At 34.6% G+C, this 21444-nt stretch overlaps 3 protein-coding genes across 4 annotated transcripts; 1 reads left to right on the forward strand and 2 right to left on the reverse strand.

The window, feature by feature from the left end:
• Window positions 1–848: 848 nt before the first annotated feature.
• LOC142984281 (uncharacterized) lies at window positions 849–13390 on the forward strand. Its single transcript, XM_076131763.1, has 2 exons — window positions 849–911; window positions 12246–13390. The coding sequence occupies exon 2, from the start codon at window positions 12256–12258 to the stop codon at window positions 13225–13227; it is 972 nt and encodes a 323-aa protein (XP_075987878.1). The 5' UTR covers window positions 849–911; window positions 12246–12255; the 3' UTR covers window positions 13228–13390.
• On the reverse strand, window positions 1864–7949 carry LOC142984295 (uncharacterized). The gene is made up of 3 exons (XM_076131788.1): window positions 7791–7949; window positions 4081–4139; window positions 1864–2715 (listed from the first exon to the last, which is right to left on the reverse strand). Exon 3 carries the CDS (start codon window positions 2707–2709, stop codon window positions 1888–1890), a length of 822 nt encoding a protein of 273 aa, XP_075987903.1. The 5' UTR covers window positions 2710–2715; window positions 4081–4139; window positions 7791–7949; the 3' UTR covers window positions 1864–1887.
• Window positions 13391–13851: 461 nt separating the features above from the next.
• LOC142984196 (uncharacterized) lies at window positions 13852–18367 on the reverse strand. Of its 2 annotated transcripts, none has more exons than XM_076131628.1 (2): window positions 18277–18367; window positions 13852–15336 (listed from the first exon to the last, which is right to left on the reverse strand). In XM_076131628.1, exon 2 carries the CDS (start codon window positions 15326–15328, stop codon window positions 14327–14329), a length of 1002 nt encoding a protein of 333 aa, XP_075987743.1. In that variant the 5' UTR covers window positions 15329–15336; window positions 18277–18367; the 3' UTR covers window positions 13852–14326. The 2 variants fall into 2 exon arrangements, with proteins under 2 accessions (XP_075987743.1, XP_075987742.1); XM_076131627.1 differs by lacking the exon at window positions 18277–18367 and adding an exon at window positions 15459–15612.
• Between the last annotated feature and the right edge of the window lie 3077 nt (window positions 18368–21444).

Consider the following 21444-nt stretch of genomic DNA (forward strand, 5'->3'; position numbering starts at 1 on the left):
TTTTCTATGAGCGTGAAATGATTGTGCAGCATAATAAGGCGAAAAATGGACAAAAGGGGTCTAGCATTGGGCAGTGAATTCCAGTTAACTTATTTGACGGGCTCTAACTATTGACTGAAGGCTAAGTATGCAAGTAACCGACTGATATTGTAAATAAGTACACTGATCGTTTAAAGAAATGCTAAAACCTGTAAGAGCTTTTATAATTGAGATTTCTAGTGTAGATGTCTCAAATAAATCATAATTTCTGTGTAACATTTTTAACAACCACAAACACTAATAACCAAAAAAAAATATGTAATAAATAGGTCTATTTGATAGAAAGCTGTGTAGTAAGGGTAAGGTAACAATTACTATTGCATTCTTTCACGATTTCTTTTAAACCATGGGCCGAGAATATAAGTTAATGTTTATGCAATATGCCTATGCCATTATACCTACTATAGTAGATAAAATGGAGTACGGTCATAATTCGAAAACTTCATTAATATACGGAGAACGAGGCATGGCATATTAAACCTAAAATAAAGCTTCAAACGTAACATCCGGTTGCTCATTTGTGGTATGGTTAATGGTCAACCTAGTGTCAAAGTTGTTCAAGCTACCGGAAGGCTTTTCATGTCTTAACGACTGTTATCTAGACAACAACTGAGACATTTTACGTTCCTTTCGAAGCAAGGAACCCGCAATTCAAATACCATGAACCTATAGTCCGCTTTACAACCGGTCTATAAAACACCCTGTGAATAAAAAATATGAATGACTATTAGAATAGTGATGTAATCTGTGTAATTATGACAAAGATGTCATTGATTTGAGCATCGAGTTATGGAGTATAGATCTAATCTATTATACCTTCAGTACCTTGGAGCCCTTAGCTGACTTCGGACTGAAATATACCGGAACACAAGGTAAGAAAAATCTTCTATTTTATCTACCCACATTTTTCGTAAACTTCCAAATATTTTCCTGGCATGTTAATTAGGTTATGTTACTCTGGATTAATGTAGCTTTTTACTTGTGTAAGAATTTTCCAAATCAGTTCTGTAGTTTTCGAGATAAACCTAACAAAATACGAACATATTTACTTCCTCATAATATAAGAACAGTTGACCTATTTCAGCAGCTTCCTTATGTAGTCTATTTATTTTAAGGTAAGGTTTTTAATCAAAGGTACATCATGCAGGTAAACAATAGCAAAAGTTTGACGTCTAACATAACAGTATTTCATTGATTCAAGTAAGAAAAGTGCGTAGTGTTATTTTGATAGCGAATGCTTTCTACAGATTCAGTTGAGTTCCCATAAGTTCTGGTGATGACGTGACATCATATTAGATTCATTATCATGACAGAGTCGTGGGCAGAAGCTAGTGGTTTTGAATAAAATAAATAGCCATTACCACCACGCTGGTAAATTGCGGGTTAGGGACTTACAATATCTTTAAGAATAATACACACATAACTTTGAAAACTGTGTGTTGCCTCGGGTTCGAACCCGCAACCATTTGCGTGGGAGGTGCCAACGTAAACCACTTGGCTGTCACCGCTACAAACATAAAATTTAACGTACATTAGTCCTTTAATAACCTAGAAGAGCTAGAATATCAGTCATAGATCATTTTTTGATCGCGGCAAGTGATTCTATTGTTATGACAATGGGGCATTGATTGCCAAATTGCGTGAACGAGTTGCGGTTAGTTAGCGATTGCTAAACACTGCGTAACCTTCTAAATCGGTAATATTTATTTAAATGGAAAAAATGTCGTGGTTTGTAGGGATTGTAGCAGGTGGCGTTTTGCCCATATGGGAAGTAGGAGTGACTTAAATTACCTGTTTTATTAATTTTAAAAATAAAACCAAAAACACATTTCAACTATTTAATTCGTATCAACAATCCTCGCTAGAATATTTATAAATAATACCATTGGTAGATAAATAGAATTCATCATGATTGAACGCTATACCCGACGGTACATAGTCTAAATCCATTAGCTTACCAGGGATTATATTATTGGGAGTTAACCAATACAAACCATCGTTAGCAGCTAAGATGACCCTATTAGAATTATCTACAGTAATTGCTCTAGCAGAATTCTTTGGTATTCCAACAAACTCGATCGGTTCCTGAAAACCTTTCAGCAACATTTTGACATACTTAGAATCACATTCGTAGAACACATTTTCGTCATCATCAACTGCCAAAATGAAAGCACAGGGTACATTTTCTAATTTCCTCTTTTCATTATTATGTACATCGATAACATATACTTCATTATCTGGGAATAAAACAGCGTATAATTCTTCAGAGTTATTAGGTTTGAATAGTTGAACGATATCTTGATCTTTGTTACTTAAAAATTGAGCTTTATCGGAACTGTTTAGAGTATAAAGTCCATCATCACTAGCTAGGTAAACTTTTTCATTTTTTATATCTACTGCTGCGGCTTGTCCGTTTATATTGTCAATTTTGATCGGCATGTTTTCTCTAAGTATATATTGATCCATTTTGGTTTGAACATTGTCGTTTTGTAAGCTTTCCAGGTCGATTAGTGTGAAGTGCAGGTCTTTGTTCATTGGGTTGACGACTAAATTCGTTGGTAAACCTTTGATGGTTAATATTGCAGTCCTTGTGTAGTCCATTCCATTGTAATGGTGCGAACAGTTGCTGGTGTAGACGGCTGGTATTATCAAAAATATGAGGAACAGCATTTTGATCTGTAAAATAAAGTGGAAAAAGGTTAGATTTGATTGACTTTTTAGTTTACCTAGACGGTAGAGTGGGAAGTTCAAGAGCTGTTAGGTTTATTATTTTTTTCACATTTATTTTTTTAGCCTTCTTTCCGGGTTGGTTTACTAATTTCTATAAGAATATTCTTTCGGTAGCCAAGAGTTAGATATATAGATATTACTGTTTTTGGCCTAGCTAGACGGTAGAGTTGTTCAACAGTTTTCAGGTTTAATTCCTAGGTCAGTTCGCTATTTGGTTTTGCTTATTTCTATTAGAATATTCTCTTTGGTAGCCTGGAGTTTGGTAACGTGTCCTGTGTTTGACGATAGACTCGCACCCTATTACGTAGGACTAACATTGTAAATAGCGAAACGTGGGATGCATTTCATACACCTTTTCCTACACTATCTAAATATTTAAAACTCAAAGGTGACTGACTGACATACTGATCTATCAACGTATAGCCCAAACCACTGGACGTATCGGGCTGAAATTTAGCATGCAAGTAGATGTTATGACGTAGACATCCGCTAAGAAAGGATTTCGATCAAATACCCCCAAGGGGATAAAGTAGGGGGTGAAAGATTGTATGAAAAATTTGTCCTAAGTTTTAAATCACGCGGACGAAGTCTCGGTCAAAAGCTAGTCCGGTATAAAATGCGTGTATTATACCGTGGTATCATTGACAGGATGTGACGTATAGTTTATATAGCTATTAGATATATAATCAAAACAAAGACGTCCTTCATAGTGAAACTATAATGTTATTAATATATAATGTAAATAGATAAAGACTGAATGAGAGAACGGAAACTTTCGCACTTGAATGAATCGAACGTTTTACAAACAACGGATATATAGTACTAACATACGTTAGCCAAGTTCAATATTCTGTCGCAGATTACAGATAGATTGCTATCTTAGATACGTCAACCCTTCTATCGTTAACCGATTTCGGTAGAAATTGCTATTCATGAATGGGTTATATTAACCGAAGTAACTCTTATGATAGATTGGATAACTGATTTAACTATCTCAGTCAATATTTTTTTTTTGGGAATTAACCTTAGTCGCTTGCGTAGTAAATTGATTGACGTCCAAGACACTAATGTTTACCTACATAACAATTAATCTCTTATTAATTATAAACTAAAATGATTGAAAATAGTTTTTAAGTGTGTTACGAAAGGACACTTAGATAGGGCCTGAAACTAGTAACGTAATATTTTTTACTTTTTGTTGTTTAATGATTAAATCAGACATATTGCATTCTTTCGAGATGCATTAGAACTATTTTTAGTTAACCACAGTATTCATTATCTAGGTTTAAAATAATTAATCATAATACTCACGTAATTATTAACTTAATCAGATGTGTCCACAAGCGCCCGCTCACGAACAGCGTCAGCCACTGTAAGATAAAACAAATTATAATTATTATTTATACAATATTTGCGGTCATCCCTAATTAGTGATGTGCACAATTTTATTTAAATATTAGACGAATAATCTGTAATACTAATATTTATGGATATTAATGAAGCATAATAAGTTTGTTAGCAGGCGCCCATATCTAGTTGCGCTTATCGGTCGGTAAACGATCAGTTGGTTAAGCAACCCTTGGCGCGGACATTCCTTAGATGCGTGACCGCATAGTTATATTAGTACTGGGCGTCTCCGTGCTTCGGAGGGCACGTAAAGCCCGGTGAGACGGCTAGACCGACATGATCAGTAAGAGATCAGGCGCAGGACCGACGGCTTTACATGTTCACCGAGGCACGGAGGTCTACGACCTCAACTTCCTAACTCTGAGTAATCTCTGAGAAATTATTTAGACGAAAACTCAGAAAATACGTTTTGCCTGACCCAGGATTCGAACCCGAGCCTGCTGCGCGGTAGTCGCGAACCCCCCTGACCGCGCCACGACCTTACACATTTAATTCATGATAAATCTTAATTATTATCTAGATTTTAGTTAAAATCCCATCCCTATTATTTATCATAGTCTCTCGTAACAAGTTGAATGCACTTATATCTAACAAAATTAGGTCAATGTACAAACATTTTAATTATTAGCGAAAAATCTTTTATTTATCATATACTCTCTTACTACTTACTTACTTATACTACTTATCGTATGGTCAGTGGTCAACCTAGTGTCAAAGTTGTTCAAGCCGCCCGAAGGCCTTTGACGTGGCTTAACGACTGTTATCTTAATTGACAACAACCGGGACCGACTTTTTACGTGCCCTTCGAAGCACGGAGACGCCCAGCTCAAATACCACCATACGGTCACCCATCTATGGACTGACCGCGCCAAGGTTTGCTTAACCCCCAGATCGTTTACCGACCGGTGAGAGCAACTAGTTATGGGCGCCTCTCTTACTAATAAACGTCGTGTAAGCTCTGATTAGTTACAAAGTTTGGTCTTTTTCAGTTATTTACAGTTGCAAAAGGGTTCGATTCCCGAGTCGGCATATGCTGTTGGTATTTTCTAATTTAGTTTAGAATATAAGGTACTTAATAATAGCCCGGAGTTTGGTAACGTGCCCGGTAAATGGAAGTAAGCTGGCTCTCTATTGCATGGGACCAACATCTATACTAATATTATAAAGCTGAAGAGTATGTTTGTCTGTTTGTTTGAACGTGCTAATCTCAAGAACTACTGGTTCGATTTGAAAAATTCTTTCAATGTTAGATAGCCCATTTATCGAGGAAGGCTATAGGTTATATATCATCACGCTACGACCAATAGGAACAGAGCACCAGTAAAACATATTACAAAAACGGAAAAAATTATGACCCATTCTCTCGTATGTAACGCAAGCGAAGTTGCGCAGGTCAGCTAGTTGTTAATAACGAAAAGTGGGTGTTTTTCATACACTTCTGCCAACACCTTGGGGTATAACTGGCGTGATATTATGTATGTGTAGAGTAATTTATTTATTTATAATTTTAGATAATATATTCTTATTTCACGAAATGCGATGTATACACGAAATAATAACACTTTCAAACAAGTTAAAAAGTAAATTTCAGTGTTTGTGATTGTATTAGTCGATACTTAATATTATAAATGTGAATGTCTGTGCCTCTGTCCGTCTGTATATCTGCCTACTTGTCTGCCTGTCTGTCTGTCCGTCTGTCTGTCTTTGTGTATGTCAGACTATTTGTCTGTCTACCTGTCTGTCTGTCTGTCTGTCAGTCTGCTTGTCCACCGGTCTTCCTATTTGCCTGTCTATATGTTTTTTTGCTTGTTTGTCTATCAGTCACGGTTCCACGGCTTGTCGATTGAGTTGATATGTGTTAAAGCATTATATTAGCTACTTTTTACATTTCAAAAAGGAATTTACACGCAACCAAACCACCATTTCAGCTAGTATTGTAACTCAAGAATCAAACATGAGACTTTATGATACACATTAGTAATAAATCAGTTATGTAATAAATTAATGTTTTAATAATTCACTACGCGGAACACGCGAATTTACTCGTGTGAAACGTGATAGTACAGTCGGCTTTAGAAACATGAACACACTGTCATATTTTAAGTACTTTTTTGTATGAAAATAACAATTCAATCAGTATTAGGATATGCTTTAGTGATGCCTGAAAGTTCTTTAGAACAGTTCTTGAAGGAATGCAAAGACCTCAACCCGCTTTTGGCTAGCGTGGTGGATTCAAAGCCTAACCCCTCCCTCATTATGGGAGAAGATCCTTGTCCAGCAGCGGGACTATTTTCATTGGTAAAATGCTTTTCAAAATGTGACAGTGTATGCATTTTTTGCCGCTGACCATACATATAAAAACATCAATATTTATCGACTATTCGTTCAATGAAAGATGTTTATTTTTTGTAGAAAATATCATTAAGTGATAATTATTAAGACAGTATTTACCACATTAATAAATATCAGCTATTTAGCGATTTCGAAAGAAATTTAGATTTAGGTATAACTGCTTTTAGTTAGTTCTTGTCTGTTTTACTTAAACGCTTTCCAAGGCACATATATTATGTTTTCTATGCCCCCAAATGGCAGCATACCACTTCACCAAAGACTTAATCACAATCATAATCTTTATTTGCATTAATGTGGTGTACATTACAGATGTTAGGTATATAAATTTGATTCACACATTAGTCATTTTATATATGACATACATAATATGAAACATAACTGTTGTAAAAACCAGCTAATTATTCAAAATAATTTTTTATAATAATATGGGACGTTTTCAAGACCAAAAGCTCAGAATGTGTAAAGTAACACGTATGTGTTACTTTACAGGTATCTGTATGATAATAATATTATTGTTAGGCATGCAAGGCTTTTCATGCGAATAAATAAATAAATAAATGCGATAATTTTCTTCACCGTTAGAGTAAGTGCTAATTATTTCTAATACACAAATAACTTTGCAGTCATTAGTGTGTTGCCTCGGGTTTGAACCTGCGACCACTTGCCCAGGAGGTACCAACTTGCTTAAATGTAACGTTTGTATGAGAAAAATAATTTAAACATTTTATTCTTTACGGAACTATACATCACTATATCACAGCTTTATATGAATGAAAAAAGTGTTCTTGAAAGAGTGATAAAATTAGCTTGACTCATATTTCCACTACAAGGAGAGAGTTTAGGTGCGCAGTTGAGAAAACATATTAAAATTACTTTCTTTTCAGCTAGAAAGTCAAAAATTCTTATCTTGAAAACATGTCAAGGACCATTTAGGTGGCATAGGAGTACCACCCATTTCTTCCTCCGGAAGGTGACCTATCTTCAGCAAAGAAATAAAAACCTCTCATAACTGAGAGCTGTTTTGAGATTTTTTTGAAGGAACGCAAAGTTACCGCACTAACCCCCGATTTCTGAGGTACATTTAGCGGTAGTTTAACTATTCAATAACGTTTAAACTCATATATTTGAATAGATAAACTACCGCTAAATATGTCTCAGAAACCGGGCATAAGCCAGCATGGTGGACTTAGACCTAAACTTACTAATTTGGGAATGACTTGCATCAGCAGTAGTTTAAGTAAAATATTTAGTTTAATACATACCTTTTAATATAAGCTTTCCACACAATTACACTTAACACATAAAATAACGAAACTACTCAAATCGTTTAGTTCTCAGTGAATAAATTTTAATATATTAAAATAAATCCTAATATGCTGTGTGTTGGGGTTAAATATTAGTAAATGTTTACTAAAATGAATGTAAGAGCTATATATCAGGTGGTAAGGAAGTGGGGTGTGCGTTTCCATTGTTTATACGGGATTACTATCACTGTTTTGGTACTAGCTATATTTGCACGTGACTACGTTCATCTAAATAAAAATACTTGAGGAAAAATGTGCCTTATGTGTTGATCAAGGTTATAAACTAGCTGTGTACCAAATTTTATCAAAATTATTGAGTAGTTTTTGGGTAAAAGAGTAACAAACATGCATACTCAAAAACGTTTTCATTTACAAAAATTCTCCAAAAGGAAATAAAAATGAAAAAAAAAAATCCAAAAGAAAATATACTTTCTTTTTTTATTAGTGAGTCATGGTTTAGTTTAAAATATTCATATTTATGTAGGAATTTAAATCTTATATATAAAATTTCTAAGTCACAATGTTAGTCCTTGCTCCTCCGAAACGGCTTGACCGATTCTCATTAATCATTTTGTGAATATATTGAGTAGGTCTGAGAATCGGCCAACATCTATATTTCATACCCCATAATTTTTTACAAATTTACATGGCAAGACGACGTTTGCCGGGTCAGCTAGTATTGATATAAAATATCAATAAAAATCTCTTAATTCATAAAAAGTATGCGTTCACAATACAATGCGCACGCGCAGCATTTCTTCCACGCTCCGTCGATCTATCGTGCGTGTGTTGTGTTGTATAACTGGCCTCATGTAAGGTGAAACTGGGCTACGTAACATGTATGCCAGGGTCGGATACAATGCTGAATTCATGGGATTCCAGGATGTACCATGTCTTGAACATTTTATAAAAAAACGCACGTTATTAGTTTTGCTCGGCATAAATCGGCCTAGACGGATGGCAAAACCGAATGTGTGTAAGTGAACCCGATTGGCACAAGCCGAACAAGTGAGTTGAGTCGATTTTGTTGTTAAATATTGCCGAACCGAACTTCCCAAACTGAATATGTGTTTTGGCCCTAGGAATTGCTCTTGTGTCGCGGGGACTTTTACAAACATACAAACAACGGACACAAAGTACAACTAGACCCGAAACAATAATTTTGTGGTTCGCACAAATAATTGTTGCGTGTGGGAATCGAAATCAGGACCTTCCGAGTAGCAAGTCTAGTAGCCTAATTCGTAGCTAAGTAACAGTAGTCGCTGAGATCAATCTCTCAGGTTAAGCTACGTTTGCCGAAGTTGGTCAGTGGATAGGTGTGATAGATGGATAAGTTCGAAATGTACACCTGCAGCTGAGGCGAAAAGCTACTGAGACTCTCACTCTTACTGATTACCAAGGAATTTATTAACACAGTTTGGTTTGTTATTTCAAATAATCTATACTAATATTATAAAGCTGAAGAGTTTGTTTGTTTGTTTGTTTGTTTGTTTGTTTGTTTGAACGCGCTAATCTCAGGAACTACTGGTCCGATTTGAAAAATTATTTCAGTGTTACATAGCCCATTTATCGAGGAAGGTTATAGGCTATATATCATCACGCTAATACCAATAGGAGCAGAGAACCCGTGAAAAATGTTACAAAAACGGGGAAAAAAATGACCCATCCTCTCTTAGTGACGCAAGCGAAGTTGCGCGGGTCAGCTAGTTAATGATATACAAAGAAAATTCAACATTACAGTTTACGAATAAAAGCATTTCCATATTTTTATACTTATCAATTGACATTTCGTTCATATAGAAGCTCAATGTTTGTTTATTTGACTCATTATAAATTCGTAGTTCATTGTTCTATTTTAAAAGACTGATAACTCATATATTTCCGTAGTTATTTCTGTGTCAAACAATCTTACTTGACCTAGAGTACGGTAGGGAGCGCGTGTGACGATGATTATATTGAACTAAACGCGTTTGTCTGTCGTCGATGAACTTATATGGTTTTAACCAAAAGGCAAAGTGATCCATAAGAAAGATCTTAATGCATGATGATGATTCTGATAAAAATGCATATATACAGGGTGTCCCAAAACTCAACGATAATCCCCGACAGGATGAAAAGCAGCCAAGTCATACCGGTTCTAGAAAAAAATAAAAAATAAATTCCATATCACTTAGTTCAGCAGTAGTAGACATTTTTCAAAAAAGTTAAAATTCCACACCCTTGGTCGCATTTTCAAGTCCTGCGATCACCAATGTCACAATTTCGCTGTGTTTTTTTGAATTTCGCGCCGTTGCAGAGCCTGTATTCGTGCCAGAGGAAAGTAATTATTTTTAGTAAAGAGGTAATTGAGTCAGTCCAGAACAAATATTTAATGTAATAAACATAATAGGTTATAATAATAAAAAAAAACAATGAACGAACCATCATTCTTATTTAATTATTCTCCTTAAACTAAAGTAATCCGAATTGTTTTCCTCTGGCACGAATACAGGCTCTGCAACGCTTTACAAAAGACCTTTGCACCAGTCAAGCAAAATTCCTTGTATTTATTTCCTCTGACGCTGTGTCAATTTTCTGGCGAAGTTCTGATAGATTTTGTATTGATTTCGAATACACTTTTTCTTTTATGCATTCCCAGTCAAAAATATCTACTGGATTTTGATCGGGGGAACGAGGAGGCCATAAAATTGAACCACTACGTTCGATCCATCTGCGAGGATACTCTTCGTTCAAATAAAAATAACATTTTTAATAGAAAGAAAAGTGGCAAGTGTTGCACCATTTTGAAATCTTGATTAAATGCGCCAACTTTTGAAATAACTTGCCAAGGGTAGTGTAGTACTTTTTTTTTTCAATACGAAGCGTCAAAGTTAACAAACGATATTTTTGTGAACCATGACTCACTAAAACTTAACTTTTTTTATTAAATTAACAATGTTTTGTGCATTAATTTGTTTTACGATTAATAGCATATTTAATGAAGATCACGAAATTCAAAAAAACACAGCGAAGTTGTGACGTTGGTGATCACAGGACTTGAAAATGCGACCAAGGGTGTGGAATTTTAACTTTTTTGAAAAATGTCTACTACTGCTGAACTAAGTGATATGGAATTTATTTTTTATTTTTCCTAGAACCGGTATGACTTGGCTTTTCATCCTGTCGGGGATTATCGTTGAGTTTTGGGACACTCTGTATACTACATGTAGTATCTATATTTTTACTGAAATATGATAAGATATTAGAGATTTTTCACAAATTTTAATCATAACATTGTGATGAACACAAATACAAATACCTGAAAACGGTAGTAAATTAATACTATTATATGGGAACAGTTTTTGTTACCCAAGCATAATTCGTCCCCGTAGAGCGAAAAGTCATTAACTCGAAAAACCTTGTTTTGAGATATGGCTGTTCAAAGTTTTTAAAAATATAAAAATTCATAACTTACGATTGCAGTAACCTATCTCTACGTTTATAGTCTTAAATGAAGGAAATTATAACAAAGTTTATTTAATATTGACTACATTAAGAAAATATTGTCTGAACGCTTGGAAATATCAAAATATATAAATTAGTTACTTTTATTTTTTAAATATGTAACATAATTTCGAGTTAGTTAATTTTTGATCAGAGTTAGTGATTTTTAACGCAGTATGAAATGCGTGTACCGATGTGAGAAATAACTAAATGCATTTAGTGATTTTACAATTACTAATAATAATTTTAATATGCAGAGATAATTCAAGGGAAAAGTAATTAAGTCGTTTTAGGTATTTTTTAAGTATGGGTTAGATACAATCCTAAGAAATGAATATTAATTAACTAAAATTAGTTAATTTGCTCCTTTATTTTTCAGCTCAAAAGGGTTGACCTGGTTAATTTTCACATTCTATAAAACAAAAACTATAATAGCTACAGGTATGAGGATTAGACAGAAAAATAGAGAAAAATACCGCGATTTCAATGGTGTAATAAAAAAAGAAATCATTAACCCGAGTTAATGACTTTTCGCTCTACGGGGACGATATACACAAAAATAAACGATCGAAACCACAAGTTATATCTATAAAAGCTGGTGACCTAACTCAGAATCTAATTTAGTTTACATACAAAATACCATCTATCTATACTAATATTATAAAGCTGAAGAGTTTGTTTGTTTGTTTGAACGCGCTAATCTCAGGAACTACCGGTCCGATTTGAAAAATTCTTTCAGTGTTAGATAGCCCATTTTTTAAGGAAGGCTATACGCTATATATTATCACGCTACGACCAAAAGGAGCAGAAAACCAGTAAATAATGTTACAAAAACGGGGGAAATTATGACCCATTCTCTCTGATGTGACGCAAGTGAAGTTGCGCGGTTCAGCTAGTTTAAGATAAAATCCATTTTTTTTTCTATTACAGACATTACAAAATGTGGCACGTACTCCAGATCTCCATTCTCCTGAGCATGCTTCCCAACAGCAAAACTAGCAGCAGCAGTATGTTCAAAGACGACCAGATCATCTTCTCCTCAAGTTTCAACATCACCAAGATCCTGGTCCCCGCAGACGGGAACCGGTACCTTCAGGGAGAGTCTTCAGAGATACCTTCAATATTCTTCACAGTATCAGACCCGAAAATGGAAGGGGGAACCTGTATTTATGTCTTAGAAGGCTTTGCTGCTTACGAAATTCTTGAAGGGGGAAGAGACTCTACCGCAGACTATAGTTTCGATAGAGCCATTTATTTCGGAGCAAAAGATGGACTTTACAAATACCATTCTGATAGTCTTTCAGCTAAAAAATACGGTCCGTTTAGAGACGATATCATTCAGTTGCAAAAAGCAAATGGTACTGACACTATTTATGTATTACATTCAGATAAAAAGCTCTTCAAAATGGAGAAGAATGCGACGATTAAAACAAGAATACAAAGTATAGCGTGTGCTACAGAATTCGTTCTAGATACTTCGAATAATATCTATTACATCAGCTGTGGGGACAAAATGCCTCATATTATTAAGTCTAATGGAAATATTCTCAGTTTGACAGCCAGTGTCCTTGAAGATTTCAAAGAAATCAAACTTTTAAGACCTGCATTCATTATGGAGAATTGCATACCCTTTTTCGGCGATGGGTCTTTGTATATCTTATATTCTAACGGTACGTATGAAAAGAAAGACTTTCAAATTAATGAGAAACCTACAGCTTTTAGTGTAGATGCAGCTTTATATCTAGTGGCAGCTGTAAATGGAAAGATTTATGAGTTTAATGTAATGGAAGTCATGTTAAGATCTATGTTTGGAGTCACAACAGAATGGCCGAAAGATGTCACTAAGATAATCATGTCGATTATTGAAACGGCCAAAGACAGTATATTTGGTTTTGCTAAAGACAGAAAATGATGGATTAACTAATTTGTAGTGTAATCGAACATAATAAATGATAATACTCTGTAACTGTAATAAAAATATCGTAGTTTTAACTAAATCTTAGAAAATTTGCCTTCGTGCGGGCATATAGTTTAAGAATTCAACTCCTCTTATATTGAGAGGAATCTCATCCTTTTAAAAGCATAATAAAACTGTATATAAACAATTATGTATTATTTTCAGCGTCATTTTCAGTTTCAGTCAATTTCAGTTCTACAAAAAATACTTTATAAGAAGCTAGTCAAATATACCTTTTTCCTCAAAACCTTTAGCTATGCTTCTATACTAATATTATAAAACTGAAGAGTTTGTTGGGTTGTTTGTTTGAACGCGCTAATCTCAGGAACTACTGATCCGATTTGAAAAAATCTTTCAGTGTTAGATAGCCTATTTATTAAAGAAAGCGAAAGGCTATATATCGTCACGCTACAACCAATAGGGGTGGAGTAGCAACGATAAATGTTACAAAAACGGGGAAAATTATGCTTCTCTCTTATGTGACGCAAGCGAAGTTGCGCGGGTCAGCTAGTGTATTAGAAAAACGAATCCATTGCCTGATAATAAATTTATAAGTTTTTTTAATAAATGTTCTACAAATAATAAATATTGTAAGCCAGTAACTTATTCATAGATTCTTTATTTTCATTCACGAACGTTAATACAATATTTTGAAATATATTTATAAGTTTCCAACATCAATTTGTACATAATTTACACTGTAGCATATTTCTTTAATATCATAAATAAGAAAATATTTTACAACAGAAAAGTTTCATTCAAGAAATATATTATAATATACATTTTTCGATGATATGGCTATGTTATAATAAGTATTAGATATTCTTATATACAAGTCGCCTACTAAGGCATGGTTATTTGGAAATATGATGATAATCTATGCCAAAGAAAACATAATGACAGCTGTCAAAAGTGACAGATGTCAAATTCAAATTTTACTTGATGCTATGTATCTTTATATGTAGATAGAAGTTATATGCTTTTACTTGCTTTACATATCTGTTTTACATTCTTAAATCATTCGCTTTTGAAGTATAATTGTATTTTCTGTTTTTTACGCTCTGAGATCTCCTCTTGATCTGGTCGCGATATCGTTGAGGGAGTCAGTCTTGTCTTCCAAATAATTCTTAAGGTCATCCAAAAGTTCACCAAGGAGAAGTGCAAGAAGATTGTACTCATAAATCTTCTTATTGTAACCGTAGTATTGAATAAGAGTAGCTTCCATAGCGTAAGCAGTAGGTTTGGACTCCAATACGAACTCTCCTAATTCACTCGTTCCATTACTGTAAGCGATGAAGGTCTGGCTATCAATAATAACTGGAATACCACTTTCAATAATAAACGGGGGTTTAATGATCGCCAAGTATGAACCGTTGAAAGGTAATCCTTGGATCCTGAAAACGCCTTCGGAGGTAAGCACAAAGACTCTCTTATCGCTGGAGTAGTAATACAAATTGTTTTCGTAATCTAGAACGATCTGTTGAGCGTCAACTACATCATTGATCTTTTCCTTCTTTGTGCCTTCTTCGGTGACCTTGTACAGTACATGGTCTTCGGTCAAAATGTAAATGATGTCACTGCCATTGACTTTAGCGATGCTGATGATGCTGTCAGTTATTGTGCCGTATTTCTCAGCTGTGTTAGTTTTGTCGTTGTAGGAGTAGATACCGTCTTGGGCAGCGAAGTAAGCAGTCTTTGTGTCATCGTTGGCTGCAGCGGCATCACGGCCATGATCTAATAGCTTAGTTACTGTGTTGTTTTTGCGTACGAAAAGACCTTTGTCAACTCGTTTGCCGTTCTCATTATCAGCTAAAACGTAGAAAATTATGCTGTCTCCATCGTTTTCTTCTTCGTCACTGTCTTCGCCGAAGTTAAGAGCGTTTAAAGGTACTAAAATTTGGACGATGTCGTGTTCTGCGTTGACGATGACGAATTGTTCATCGAAGAATTCGTCGTTTACTGTGACTAGGTCGGAGTTGGTGGTGGCATTAGAGGCTGGAGCGGTAGACCCCAAGCCCAGGAGCAGTGATGCCGTGAAGAACACTAGCAGCTTCATTCTGTGATCTGGAAAATAGAGAAGATGGATTTAGAATGTATACTCTTTGTTAATGTAGTAGTTAGTACTATAATCCTATACTTGGTAGAGAACCTGAGGATACATCTCGATTAAAAAAATAATTAGATACCTGTTATCAAACAGGCTTCTGTTAGCTGCATATAAACCGATAGGTGGCTAATGTTCTAAATTCTGAATTTAATATACTGCGAACTTTGCATGCAAGGCTTCCAGTTATATCAACTATGCACGGGTGAAGTTGAACGGTACAACTGACAAACATTAAAGATTATGGACTATTTATACTGAAAATTCTTCGTAGCACTAAATTGACAGGAACTGAGTAACTCGATGTGTCAATGACGAAAACCCTAAGTATCATGTTTGGTTCACCGGTGACTAAGAACAATTTAAGAATCAACCGACAGTTTAGACTAATGAATGACAATTGGCTGTGGGGAATACGTGAAACAGTCATTTTTGTAAAATAGGACGATATTCGGTCAGTTTTAAAGAGTATTGGGCGTTTAACAATTAAAACTACGGGAATAAAATAGTTCTTGCGGAATACGCTAGAGGCGCTGATCAGGTTTTAAACAAAATTTTGTGTGCACAACTTATGTCAACTAACAAATAACAAATGCCAATTGTGCAAGACATTGTTTAGTGTCCAAGTGTGTGCACTTTCACAGGTAAATTCTCTATTCCTTCACTCTAATAGTCCGGTGGAACGGATAACCAACATTACCGGTGTGAAGCTAGGCGCAGGACCGGCGGCTTTTTGAGCCCTCTTACGGACTGAATAGCCAGCGGGAACAAAGACGTAATGACGAGCGTTCTTTCGTACCTATGCCCGCCCGTCTTTTATATTTATATTTCGTCTGCTGCAGTGGCTTGTTGTTATATTCAGACACGTATAGTTAAATGGCGTGAGCTCACCAGCGCCTCTAGCGTATTCTAAGAGAACTATTTTTTAAATTATTATACTCTGTTATATTGTCGATAGTGATATTAATTTCTTATTCTCTATAATATTGCTTATTTCAAATCCAAATCAAAATCAAATAATTTATTCATTCAGGTCAAGTGCTGACACTTATGATAGTCAATGACACAGAGAGTGAATTTACCGCCAGTTCGGAAGGTAGGGCCAATGAGAAGAGCTGGCAAGAAACTAAAAGATTTAACTGTTTGATAGTCGATAGTCGTTATATCGCTTGTCTGTTCTTCATATAGCAAAAAGTGATAACTTTCTGACGTTAGGTACTCAGGCCACCTATAATAATGCATAATCTAAGAGTTCAAAAGTCACTTGATTAAGACAGATAAACTAAAGTTCTAGCTAAGTTTATCTTATTGACAATAACAATGTACGTTTGCGTGATAAAATTACTGGAAATGTTTTTTTTTATGTAATTTTAGGGGACAAAAGAATGTCATGATGGAGACCTAAAATAGGGACAAAGTGCATGTTCAATTATAGCCCGGTCTGGTTGATTCGAGGAAAGATTCCGTAAGTCTTTGGACTATAAACAATTATTGGGAAGCTATTGAAAAGGATTACAAGGAAAAAACTGATCAGCGCCCCTAGTATATTTTACAAGAACAGTTTTTTAAGGAATTTAGAGGTGTGTGTAGGGAACCGTGCTACTGGTATGAAGGTAGTAAGGACTTATCTTCCATGAAATGGGTAAATGGCCTATATTGTAGCTGTAGTTTATAATGTAGCATATTTTACGGTATTATAAAATTTTAGACTATTGCTATTATAAAATGAGATGTTAACTCTATCAGGGTGAAACTTCGCAAATGCATTTCGATGAGTACAATGTGATAATAAGGTGTCATAAAGATGGTCTTGTGATTGTGCTGCAGAATCGCTATTGGTGGATTAACGTACAACTTTACAGCAACCTATGGGAGCAACCTATAGTTTGGGATAAGATAGAATGGTTTGTCACGTTTAAATCATTCATTCTACAGTGAAATGCATCTGACGATGTTTTCTATACTTATTTAATTGGTTTTTGCCGTGGAATACATCAATATCGTATAAATTAGGCAAGGATATTATTGATAAACAAGGTTTTTTTTCAAATTCCAGTTTATGAGTTCTGTGATTTTAGATTTAGTCTGAAGTGGAATATTAGTCAAAATACCAATGTGGCAGTACTAGCAAAGATTGTTTGAAATCTATATTTATTTTTTTTACTTTTTGAGAACTTTCAGTGCAGGTAAAGTTTTTTTTCAGTATTCAGTGACTGAATCGAATAAAAATTAGGCTTTCAAATTCAATTCCAATGCATTTAATTGACTCCACTTAGCTGACTAAGCCTAGATTAAAGATTACATCCTATTTTTTGATACAAGCTTTAAAGACCTCTTAACCATGCGAGATTTCTTTGAAACATTTTTCCTGTTAATGCAAATCATAATTTCTAAGAACTGGTTTGACTAAGTTGAGTCATACATTTCGTGTAGAAGACGATTATTTTTCAGTTTCAATAAAACTATCTACTAAATATTTCGACAACATAGTAGAGAACTATATGTATATGCAAAGTATGTCGGGAAATCTCTATTATATTATTATCTAATATATAAAATTCTCGCGTCACAGTTTTCGTTGCCATACTCCTCCGAAACGGTTTGACCGATTCTCATGAAATTTTGTGAGCATATTGAATAGGTCTGAGAAATGGCCAACACCTATTTTTCATATCCCTAAGTGACACTACTTTTTTTTTAAATTATATGGCAAAACAACGTTTGCCGGGCCAGCTAGGTCTTTATAAATCTTTAATTCCGAGGCTTTTGTACCAAGTTGTCAATAGCCTAAAATAGTGGACTTAGGCCCAACCCCTCTTTCCAAGAGAAGACTCTTGCCCAGCAGTGGGACAATAACGGGATTTTTTAATAAACATAAGATTATAATAATAACTACTTACATGATACACTAGTTCACAGAATGACAAATTAAACTCGACTGATAGTGTATGTGTTGTGTATCATATAAATACGATAAAAGTTAATTGGCTCATTATCAGTTACTTTATACATGTTCTGACCTTGCACAGGTCTATAAAAAGTTTGGATGACATGCAGTAGGGTTGCTAGGTTTTTGGAAGAAAAGTCTAGATTTTGTCTTATTGTCTAACAACTTAGTAGCAATATAATCATTGGTGTGTGTTCGTCTGTTGTAGATTCAAGTCTCGGCAGACAGAGAAATATTTAAAACGAAGAAACATTTTCGTTCGTGGTTTAAAACGCCTATGTAATCACGACCGCATTTTTGCAACTTAGTAAAGTTATGCACGATTTAGTTATGCTAGAATTTAATTGAGATTTTGATCCATGTCCAAATCAAAGTTGTTACAGTAAACAGGCCACTGTCCACTACATAAGTGTAAGGATGATTGACGTTCTAAATTCTTAATGTAATCTCAATACATTGGGTCGGGGAAAAAGTCTTTTCGCATTATACTATGTATGAACTTGTAATAAAATCTCTTTGGCTTCAAGAATCACAAATGAGTACACGGTTCTTTAGTTTTTTTTCAGTGAGCTCGTGAGGTACCCAAATAGCGAGCTTTTTTGTGTAGAGAAAAGATTTTGTTACAAATTCATACAAACTATAATGCGAAAAGACTTTTTCCCCGACCTAATATATAACTCAGAGTTGACTGACTGACTGACATAGTGATCTATCAACGCACAGCCAAATTTCAGCCCGATCGATCGGGCTGAAATTTGGCACGCAGGTAGATGTTATAACGTAGGCATCCGCTAAGAAAGAATTTTGATCTATTCTACCTCCAAGGGGATAAAAAAGGAAATGAAAGTTTATATGAAAATTCTGTCCTAAGTCACAAACCACGCGGACCAAGAAGCTGGCAAAAGCTAGTATAAAGATATATTCTTATTTGTATACCTCCGCCTTCTGAGGACTTTGCATACTCTCTGAGTTGTCGGACTATATTTAGCAGAATTGGAAAAAATCTGACAGTTGGACAGCAGAATCCATAGCAGTGTCGTAAAGTAGTAAGCAACATCTCCAAGGTTTGGTCCGAGATGGGTGTTTGATTTATTAAAGTTCATGTTTTTCCTTTTTCTTTGGAGATCGTGTTAAGATTTTGCAACTGACAATCACTGTCATGGGGAGGTAGTGCTGTTCTTGAATAAAATGGTAAATATTTTAGGTTATTTTGTATATCTTATTGGGTTATGTCGTCTGATGAAAACTATTCTTGAGACCAACCATTTGGTCCTATTTTGCTGGACTAACTTACTTCTTACATTATTTTATAAAATGCTGGTTTTTAAGGATCAAATAGTAATAAATCTCTTTTTTTCTTTTCTTGTATTAATAGGTTTTGTACCATTATGGTATTACTGACTTACTGATAAACGAAGTGTTAAGCTCTGACTATACAGAGATTTTCGTTTTCACGCATATACAGTATCAAAATTGATTGAAATTCTTAATAGATCGATATCTATACCTGCCTACCTATTAATGTTATTATTATTGTCACTTATCAGCCCATATTGTCTCACTGCAGGGCAAAAGTCTCCCTTCCCTCTTTCCACCTATGTTAATATTTGACTAATTTGCATTTCTGGAATAGACATTCAAAGTTTGTTAACAATTTACTTTCAGAGCAAATCCACGGTAGAAAGTGAGTGCAATTTTATAATTTGACTATCCTATATTTATATAAAAGTTATGTATATTTCCACGTGTCTCGGTTGTTATTTATTGCTTTATTGTTTATGTTAAGAGGTCAGACAGTGATTATTGGGACTGATTTCGGGCGTAAATAAGAAAAAATATGAGTGGGAGATGTAGTTACTTATATAAGTTCGTTTTTATAGATATTAATGGTTTGCTCTTTCAGCACCGATAATTTCAGTGCTTGCAAGCATTTTTGAAATAGAAATAGAAATATTTATTTGCTCAGAGTGTAGGTTTTTACATTATACATTATTTATACATTTTACATTATTTTTGTTGACATAATATTATTTCAAGATCCTTGTACAATCTGCCCTGAAATAGGCATGCAAATTACCTTAAGTTTATATAAAAAATATTTTTTTAATACTCTTTTTATGTGGAGATTGCCACTATACCAAACTTGTTTTGGAAGATTTAAAAAAAAAATGTTGTTTACAATTTTTTCACTTAATAACTTTCCTGCTTACTGTACTTAACTTAACCCTGCTTTGATCATGTCTCATATTAGGCTTGCTACATAGTACAAACATATTCCGTTTCGGCACTTTCTGACTGTAGATAATCTTGCTACTGAACAAGGGGTTTCTGATGCCATTGCATCGCTTACGTATCGTGATTTGATAGAGGTAGGGGCAATGTGTTTGATAAAAAGCTTAAGAAACAACAACGATAAGTCACATAAGACGTTTTACAATTTAACTTAGTCTTTTTTTTTAACCCATTAGGTACTGTCCCCCTGCAGGGTAAGGGTCTCCTCCCAAACTAGGGAGGGGTTAAGCTTTGAGTCCGCGACGCTGGCCAAGTGCGGGTTGGGGTCTATTTATGCCCTCAATAAATGCATTAAACAAATAAACTTTGTCTTACTAATTTAAATTTTAACCTTATACCTATCTCTTTGTTACGGCATATTACGAATGTGACACTCTGTCGATAATTTGTTTTATAAAGTAAATAAAATCGTTAATTAGGTTAATTGCTATCGTTTTTATAGATTCGATAGACTATTATTATTACTTGGAAATGGAAATACAAACAACTTTGTCGTCGTTACTATGTTGTTGTGTTTTCTTTTGCTATAAGTAAAAATAGATTTTTCTTTTATTTAACGAGTTAAAGTAAGTTTTTAAACATGAATCATGCTTTATATTAGAACTGTATTTATTCATGTATGTTCGATTATATCAGTAAGCATGTTTTCAAAAGCTAAGTACTGATTCATTTGAGGTGGAATTTTTGTTATTTAAATGTATATAATTCTTCTGTTAGTGTGTATGTCACTGAACTTCTCTTAAACGACTGGACCGATTTTGATGATTTTTTTTGTGTGTGTTCAAGGGGATCTGAGAATGGTTTAGATTCACAATGTTTTTTTGACGTG

Source organism: Anticarsia gemmatalis, chromosome 26 (genome assembly GCF_050436995.1).
Source record: "Anticarsia gemmatalis isolate Benzon Research Colony breed Stoneville strain chromosome 26, ilAntGemm2 primary, whole genome shotgun sequence".
NCBI lineage: Eukaryota > Metazoa > Arthropoda > Insecta > Lepidoptera > Erebidae > Anticarsia > Anticarsia gemmatalis.

Coding starts and splice junctions, on each gene's coding strand:
- LOC142984196 (XM_076131627.1), bottom strand. CDS start 15,489: ATGCAGCTAACAGAAGCCTGTTTGATAACAG. Junction 15,337..15,458: donor AGAAGCCTGTTTGATAACAG/GTATCTAATTAT, acceptor TCTATTTTCCAG/ATCACAGAATGAAGCTGCTA.
- LOC142984281 (XM_076131763.1), top strand. CDS start 12,256: ATGTGGCACGTACTCCAGATCTCCATTCTCCTGAGCATGCTTCCCAAC.
- LOC142984295 (XM_076131788.1), bottom strand. CDS start 2,709: ATGCTGTTCCTCATATTTTTGATAATACCAGCCGTCTACACCAGCAAC.